The sequence below is a fragment of the Peromyscus maniculatus genome, chromosome 17 (assembly GCF_049852395.1).
Source record: "Peromyscus maniculatus bairdii isolate BWxNUB_F1_BW_parent chromosome 17, HU_Pman_BW_mat_3.1, whole genome shotgun sequence".
Lineage (NCBI taxonomy): Eukaryota > Metazoa > Chordata > Mammalia > Rodentia > Cricetidae > Peromyscus > Peromyscus maniculatus.
This window is the reverse complement of record NC_134868.1, coordinates 39,432,775-39,441,717: the sequence shown is the minus strand read 5'-3', so window position 1 is coordinate 39,441,717 and position 8,943 is coordinate 39,432,775. Positions and strand designations below refer to the sequence as shown.

At 50.7% G+C, this 8,943-nt stretch overlaps 1 protein-coding gene across 1 annotated transcript in view; it reads left to right on the top strand.

The window, feature by feature from the left end:
* Positions 1–416: 416 nt before the first annotated feature.
* Positions 417–8,943, top strand: part of Gsr (glutathione-disulfide reductase) — a 43,372-nt gene continuing 34,845 nt past the window's right edge. The window contains exon 1 of the mRNA XM_076553529.1: positions 417–672. Within this exon, the coding sequence (XP_076409644.1) occupies positions 433–672 (240 nt within the window). The 5' untranslated portion in view covers positions 417–432. The remainder of the gene's footprint in view (positions 673–8,943) is intronic.

Here is an 8,943-nt window from a genome sequence, read left to right as displayed (position 1 = left end):
GAGGAAAAGTGGGGTTTAACATGTAAATTCCTGCTTCCTGCCCCCGGTGAATCTGGACGTGGGTCAAGGCCTAACAGGGCTTGGCAGTGCAGGAGCGGATCCCGGAGAAGCTGGGGGGAAACAAAACGTTCACGTTCTTTCTTTATTTTATGTATACCGTGCTCTCTGCATGCCTCAGATCCCATTATAGATGGCCGCGAGCCTCCATGTGGCTGCCGGGAATTGAACTCAGGACCTCTCTGAAAGAGCTGCCAATGCCCTTCACCGCTGAGCCGCCTCCCCAGCTCCCAGGGTTCCCGTTCCTGGTCCGGGTCCAGGCGCTGCGGGGGCGGGTGCTGGCGAGGGGTGGGGACAGCGGCCCTGTGCCCGGCCCGCCGCGGGTGCTTAGTCACGCCGACGCTGCGCCCGCTCGGCCGCCGCGCACTTCCGCGCATGGCGCTGCTGCCCCGGGCGCTGAGCGTGGGCGCGGCCCCGAGCCTGCGGCGGGCGGCGCGCGCGCTCACCTGCGCCATGGCGAGTCCTGGCGAGCTGCAGACCCCGGCCACCGCCGTCGCCTCCTTCGACTACCTGGTGATCGGCGGCGGCTCGGGAGGGCTGGCCAGCGCGCGGCGGGCGGCGGAGCTCGGCGCCAGGGCCGCGGTGGTGGAGAGTCACAAGCTGGGTGGCACTTGCGTGAGTATCGGGGGGGCCCCTCGGGCCGCGTCGGCAGCGCGCCTGCTCCCGGACTCCGCGCGGGCATCCCCGGGGGGGCTTCCTCGCTCCTGCCAGGCCTTGGGGCCCAGGAGATGGCGGGAAAGAGGGGGAAAAATAGCGACCGAGCCCGCCACGCAGCACAGGTGCATTGCTAAGGAAAGTCAAACACGCAGCCCAGCTTAGCTGCCCCGCGTGCATCTCCGTGCGGGGGAGTATCGCATCCGGCGCTGGAGCCAGGGAAGCACGAGAAACTGCCTCTGGGAAACTGCTGATGGCGTGGGCGAGTGGAGAAGGAGAGGGCTCTGGTGTTGAGGAACGGGGACCTGAGAACACATTGTAAGGGCGGAGTGATGGGTGAGAGTCGTTCTCAACTTTGGCTGCGCAATCGGAACCCCCTGGAGAGTTGAAGTTCTGCGGCGCGTGTTCCCGCGCATCCATCCGAGGCTCCCCACTGTGCCTGGAGGTGCAGCGTGGGTGTGAGCAAGTGCGGAAACTCGCAGTTGATCTGAACTGCAGCCAACGCTGAGAACGACAGGCTACCTTAGGAGACGTCTTAAGGAGTTTCTCAGAGCTTTATGATACTGTTTGCTTTGCATTGTTTGGGGACAGGCTTTCAAATTGCAAAGGGGTGGGGGTGGGAGACAGAAAAAGTGGTAGATTGAAAAACTTTGGTAGTTTTTAAATAGTCTCGTACCCACATTAGTGTGGCCCTTTCCCATCACAAGATCAGAGTTCTTTTTTTTTTTTTTTTTTGGTTTTTCGAGACAGGGTTTCTTTGTGTAGCTTTGCGCCTTTCCTGGAACTCACTTGGTAGACCAGGCTGGCCTCGAACTCACAGAGATCCGCCTGCCTCTGCCTCCCGAGTGCTGGGATTAAAGGCGTGCGCCACCACCGCCCGGCTAAGATCAGAGTTCTTGTTGGTGACTGAAAATGCTGAACCCAAGAGTCACCTGAGACTGGGGATAGGTTCTCTCAATGCCTTTGAAGACTGACGTTTAAATTATACTAAATTGGGAACTCCTTAGGGGCAGGGATGGGTTCGTAAATTTGTGTGCTGTTTGTTACCTTAAAGTGCCTTGTAAATTTGTGTGCTGTTTGTTACCTTAAAGTGCCTTGTAAATTTGTGTGCTGTTTGTTACCTTAAAGTGCCTTGCTCCGTAGCTGTTTGTGAAACGAATGAAGCTGGAGATGAGTAGCTGTAAGCAGGCTCAAGCCACTGTTGAAAATGAAGGGAGGGAGGCGTTAGGAGAAAGGAAAAGCCGCTGTTAATGATTGACGTGCACTCTGAGCCTGCCGCCCTCTGCCCTCCATAAATGGTGGGAGTTTCTCACCTCCGCCCTCCTCAAGGCTTTTGCTTTCTCCCTCCCTTGCTCACATCACCGTGGATCGGTGACATCTTCTGCCATTGTTGCTTCTACTGGCCTCAATAAAGAAGGGGCTGGTGGGTTTGGGTTCCCAGTGAGAAGAAGGTGAAGACGGAGATCAAGTGCAAGCAAAGGACAGCTCAGAATGGCTCAGAATTGCCGCCTGTGGTCCACCTGGCCTTGCCCAGCGCATCCTTGTGCGCCGGCTTCCATCTCCATCTAAGCACTGATGTCTCCCGAACATCCGTTGCTGTTCTAGTGAGGATCTCCTCAAAGTAGCTTTTGGCCTTGAATTACAAGCAGGGTAGGGCTGCAATCAGTGTCAGAGAAAATGCAACCAAAGGGTAGATATGGGTTTAGATTTGCCCAAGGATCGCGGTTATGAGAGCTGACTACACAGAGTAACTTCCAAGCGTGTGCAGGGAAAAGAGAGGTTTTTCTGAAGCACATCCTTTTATTCATGTTTTGGGCTCTTGGAAGGAAGAGGGTAGATACAAATTATTTTTCTACAGAGGTCCCTTTCTTCAAGGAACTTGCGGGGCTGGAGAGATGGCTCCGTGGTTAAGAGCAGTGAGTGCTCTTCCAGAGGACCCGGGTTCAATTCCCAGCACCCACGTGGCGGCTCACACCTGTCTGTAACTCCAGTTCCAGAGGATTCAACACCCTCACAGAGGCATATATTCAGACAAAACACCAATGCTCATGAAATAAAAATAAATTAATTAAAAAAAAAGAAAAAAACTTTCAAGGAGCTTGCGGTGTGATGGGGTGACCAAATACAGCCAGCCACCAAGTGGGATTAGTCTGTGGTTGTTGTATAATGTTTATTTGTTGAGTGCTTCCATGGATGCCCGCAGACTGCATGCATGTCTGGTACCCACAGAGGCCGGAAGAGGCTGTCCTTGGATCCCCTAGACCTGGAGTTACAGATAGGTAGCTCTTGGCTGCCCTGTGGGTGCTGGGAATCCAACCCGGGTCCTCTGGAAGAGCAGCCAGTGCTCTTAAACACTGAGCCATCTCTCCAGCCCAGGACTGGTGTGTCTTAATTATTGCAAGTAATGACCATCCAAAGTAAAGTAGTTCAGGGAAGTGTTAATTCTCATAACTTCCTGGAGCACGCGGGAGGCTGAAGATGGCTGGATTCAAGGCCAGCCTGAGCTATGAAATGAACCCTGGCCCCATACAGAGGACAATTAATTAAGTCTTCCTCCAGCAGTGTTACTTCCAGGTGGTAGGATTATATTTTATTTCTACTTGTTTTATTTTTATTCATTTGTTCACTGGATATTATTGAAAAATCTTATGTATCGGGAGCTCTTTATAAAGATGTGTTAGGGGCCTGTAACCTCCCAGTACTCAGGAGGCAGGCAGATCTCTATGAGTTCAAGGTCAGCCTTGTCTACAGAGAAAGTTCCAGGACACTCAGGGCTACACAGAGAAACCCTGTCTCAAAAAATCAAATAAACAAATAATAAAATAAAAATTTAAATATAAAATAATTTTCAATTTAAAAATAATAAATAAGATTAAAATAAAAACAACTGGCAGACCCCTTTGGGCAACGGCTTGCTCTTCTATTACTGCAGTGTTCTCTTACACCTGTCACGGCTGTTTCCTCTTCAGTTCCACCGTGTGTGTGCCACTCAGATCCTCCTTTCCCGCCTCTCCATCACATACTCATTTGTAGAAGTGGCCTTGGAAGCCTCGGTGTGTGGCACAGTATACAGTTTTGCCCAAACAGCTTTGCTTGCACATGTTCACTGAAATGAGTCGTTGGTCTGGTTCAAGGCCTCTGGCTTGAATCATCAACTTCTGCTGCATCATCAGTTGTGGACCCTCACTGAGACTCCTCTCTGCTACCCTGCTGTTGCCCGGAGACATGGAAATCAATCATGCAGTTATAGTTCCACCAGCTCTCCTGTGCCCACACCACTGCTGGCAGCGCCTTATGAGGGGTAAGGCCAGCTTTCCAGTGGGTGGTGTCTGGAAAGGGGCTCATCCAACTCTCCCACTACCAGTGAGGGACCGGGCCAGCTCAGCACCACCCTCTGATATCAGCGTGGCTTTTGGTGGTGATACAGGCCATCCATGGACATCGACATAGATACTGGCTGCAGTAGGACCAGGAATCCAAAGAGTAACCCAGACATTATCATGGCTCTCAGCCATAGCCTGGACATTACCATGGCCCCAGGTGGCAGCTCAGGCCACTTAGAGCACATGGCGCCCAACAGTGCCAGTGTGGCCCTTGGACATCAATGTGGCCTCTGGTGGAGGTTCAGGCCCTGGGTGGTGGCCATGACATTAACACAGCCTCTGGCTGCAGTAGGGCCCCTGACCCAGATGTGACCCTTGGCAGCAGCTGGGGCCCCAGCAGTGCAGGCCACTCCCCTCAGGCTGTTCCTCACCGCCCATCTCCAGTTTGGCCTCTTTCCACAGCAGCACGTCAGCTGCTCCTCTTCTCTTACTCTCCCATCTCTCTATCCCATACTTGCTCATCATAGTGGCACCCGGCACGGGGCGGTGGGATGGGGCTGTCGTGAATATATATTTTTTTTTTAGGACTCACTATGTAGCTCTAGCTGACCTAGAAGTCACTCTATAAACCAGGCTGGCTTCAAACTCAGAGATCTGCCTCCCTCTGCCTCTCAAGTGCTGGAATTAAAGGTGTCTAGGCTGGCCTCAAAAGCACCAAAAGGGGAAGATGACCTTGAACTTCTGACATTCCTGTGTCTACCTCCCAAGTTTTCGGATTATGGACGCGCATCACCACTTCCTACTTTATGTGGTGCTGGATGTGCGCCTGAGGTTTTGTGCTTGCTGGGGGAGCATGCTGCGTACCAGCTGAGAAGGTGCTAACATTCTGTCACTAGCAGTTTTATCAAGATTTACTTTGCCAGACGTGGTGGTGCACGCATTTAATCCCAGCGCTCGGAAGGCAGAGGCAGGTGGATCTCTGAGTTTGAGGCCAGCCTGGTCTACAAAGCGAGTTCCAGGACAGCCAGGGCTGTTACAGAGGGGTTAAAAAAAAAAAAAAAAAAAAAAAAAAGACTTACTACATTTATTTAGTTTGGGGAGGGGACATGCATGTCATGGCATATGTGTGGAAGTCAGAGGACAGCTTATGGGCGTCAGTGTCTCTCTCTTTTGTTTTAATTATCTATTTTTATTTTATGTACATTGGTGTTTTGTCATGGTTGTTGGATCTCCTGGAATTGGAGTTCCAGATAGCTGTGAGCTGCCATGTGGGTTCTGGGAATTGAACCTGGGTCCTCTGGGAGAGCAGTCAGTGCTCTTAACCACTGAGCCATCTCTCCAGCCCCCAGTCAGTGTCTCTTCCACCATGTAGGTCCTGATGATTAGACCCAAGTTGTCAGGCTTATCAGCAAGCATCTATCCGTTGAGCCATCTTGGCAGCCCCAACTTGGTATTTTATTACCTTCCTTCTGCTTTTTATTACAGGAAATTGAGCCCACGCCTTGTATATGCTAAGAGTATGTTCTGCTCCTGAGCAATACCTCCAGCCTTAAGAATAATATGTATTTTAGCGAAAAAACAGGAAACACGGGTCCCTGTGTTTTTTGCTTCACATAGGTCCTGATATAAAGTCAGGGGAACTTCATTTTGTTCAATCTCTTTGCTCTGCTAAGGAGCAGAATGTCAGCTAACACACTTGAGAACACTCCAGTAAGCAGGCTGAGGCCTGTGACACTGGCCATAGACACCATGGCTTCTATGTATCCTGTGGGCTGATCTGTGATGGGATAAAGGTTTGTGGGCTTGGGGTTTGTTTTTTTTGTTTGAAGATTTATTTATTTATTATATATACAGTGTTCTGCCTGCAGGCCAGAAGAGGGCGCCAGATCTCATTACAGACAGTTGTGAGCCACCATGTAGTTGCTGGGAATTGAACCCAGGTCCTCTGGAAGAGCAGCCAGTGCTCTTAACCACTGAGCCATCGCTCCAGCCCTGTGATAAAAGTTTTTAAGCATTGTCCTCTAGTAGAGGGAAGGAGCCTCTTTACTCCCACTTAGGAACCAGGTATTATTTATTCTCAACCAGTTAGAACTGGGTTGTAGCTCAGCTGTAAAGCTCTTGCCTGACGTCTATGAGACCTGGGACCCCGAAACAAACATACAACAAGCTATAAGACTCTTAACTAGGGGTTCCCACATAAGTCTTCACCCCAGAGCTCCCAATTTAGTATTTCTGGAATAAGATCTTACAAATATAACTTTCAAAAGCTGCACCCACATCTTTGTGGGTGAGTCAGACACAGTACCAGGCTTTTGTCAGAACGGGGACTAGGAAAACAGTAGAAGAACTCCAGTAAACCCTTGAGTGCTTGTGGGTTGAGACAGCAGGAAGTTCTGTCCTGGGTTTGTTAATATTTCTAGTTTCAGTGTGGCATGCTTCCGAGATAACCAGCGTGTTACACCTTCCGAGGATGTCTGCCTCCTATTTGACCGCTTGCTTGAGGTTTTTGTTTTGTTTTCTCACTCTGGGTCATCTTCCCCAAGACTTGACTCACTCCTGTGAGACAGTGGATAGACCCTTCCCTAAGAGACATAGTCCCTCTAAAGGAATGAGTTGGTGCTATTGAAACCCTACCCGCCAATATGCTGATATCTGGGGATGATGAGGGTAGATGAAGATACGAGATGGGCCCTGATGGCTCAGCGGTTAAGAGCACTGGCTGCTCTTCCAGAGGACCTGAGTTCAATTCCCAGCAACCACATGGTGGCTCACAACCATCTGTAATGAGATCTGGCGCCCTCTTCTGGCCTGCAAGGATACACGCAGGTAGAACACTGCCCTGTGGGCATCCTTGTAGAGGAGGGAGACAGACTTCTCTCTCCCTCTGTCTGGGAGACACATTGGGAGAAAGTGTCCATCTACAAGCTAGGAGTGGGAACCCTTACTGCCAACCAGCTGGCAGCACACAACTGTGAGAACCGTGTGCCACTTCAGTTCTCCAGTCTGGTGTTCTGGTGCAGCCGCTTGGACTCATCCGATTGGCATGTGTCTAAGAGTTCCCTTCTTTTTTTCTTTTTTTTTTACTGATACCCCCACCCCCACCCCACCCCGAGACAGGGTTTCTCTGTGTAGTTTTGGTGTCGGTCCTGGATCTCGCTCTATAGACCAGGCTGGCCTTGAACTCACAGAGATCCGCCTGCCTCTACCTTCTTAATATCAGGATTAAATGTGTGCGCCACCACCACCTGGCTCCTTTTAGTTTTTTGAGACAGGATCTTACTTTGTAGTACAGGCTGACCTCAAGTCTGCCATCCTCTTGCCTTAGCCTCCCGAGTGCTGGAATGATAAGCATTTTCTTCCATCCAGGGCTCACTTTTTTTTAAATAGTATCTGTTCCTTTGAGACTTTGATGGTGAGCGGTGGTAAGATGGCAGCTATGAGATGACCTTACACACACACACACACACACACACACGTACTGAACTGAAAACCGTAGGGCCCAGAACTGCCGCTAAGATGAGCCACAGAGAAGAACATTCACAGACCCGATAGCATGAGTCCACTGGAGTTTATCCTTAATTTTCTGAATTAGGCGAACAAACAGTTGTGGGGTGTTGGGTTACATAAAAAAACATGGGAGTAGGGATCTTTTCCCCCAGAATCTTTCCCCCTGGAATTAAAGATGATCCCGTGCTGCCCAGAGGACAGGAGAAAACCATTAGAGATGATCTTTGAATTCAGTTTCAAAGTCTCTCCAAAGTGCAGACCAGTGCTTCTCCTGACCCCGGACTCCACCCAGCAGGAGAGCAGCGTGAAGCGCGTCCCAAAAGCGAGGTCGTTCTCTCCCCCACGCAGACCTTGGATGGGAAACTCCCTCTGATTTACTTACTGCTCCTTGGCCCTGTGGGGGCTCCAGCTCCAGTACTTGCTGGGATCAGGAGGAACCCAGTTCTTGTGGGGGTCTGCCGGGAAGCGGGTGGTAAGGGTGGGCTGAGTGATTGGCAAAGTTACCCCGAGCTGGACTGCACGGCGCTGCCAGAGAAACCACAGGGCAGGCCTGGGAAAGGCTCGGTAATTGATGGCTCATCTGCTCAGCAAACAATGACTTAGCAACATGCAAATCATAACCCAGCTTATTATGGACAGCGTGCTCGTTCATTTCTCAATCTAGCTTTCGGAACTGCCCAGGGCAAAGGAAGTTCACTGCCTCTGATCCCAACAGGTTCCCCTTAAAAAAAATAAAAAACAGGAAATTGCCCTTATTTGCTTTGTGAGTCAAGAACTTCATAAAATGAGACCCGCCTGTTCTCTTGGGTGTTGAAGTGGTTGTGACATAAGGAGCTGGTTGGAGTTGGTAACGAGTATCATTTAACTTGGGCCATTTGTCTTGTTGATTGGCAGGTTCACAGTGATAACACTATATTTTTATTTAAAAAAAAAGAACGTCTTTAAAGGGCAAACAAGCAGTTCACAGAGGTCAGAGGTGTCAGATACACACACACACACACACACACACACACACACACACACACATACTCGGGAACCACAAAGTTACAGGTCGTTGTGAGCCACCTGGCCTGCGAGCCGGGAATCAAACTGGGGGGCCTCTGAAGAGCAGTGTGTGCTCTTAACTGCTGGGCCGTCTCTCCAGCCATACTTTTACAACTTTTCTCTTTTGAGACAGAATCACGTGTAGCCCAGGCTAGCCTCAAACCCACCATGTAGCTGATGCTGCTGGCCTCCAGCAGCCATTTCCATTTGCTAGTATTGCGGGTGTCCCGGGTGCCACAGGGTCTGGTGGACTCGAGGCCTGCTGCCAGATCTACGGTATGTACCTCAGCTAGAGAAGGCGGAGGAGGAGAGCGAGGCTGGACCTCCAGAGCTCCTTAACCCTGCCCTCTCCAGCTCT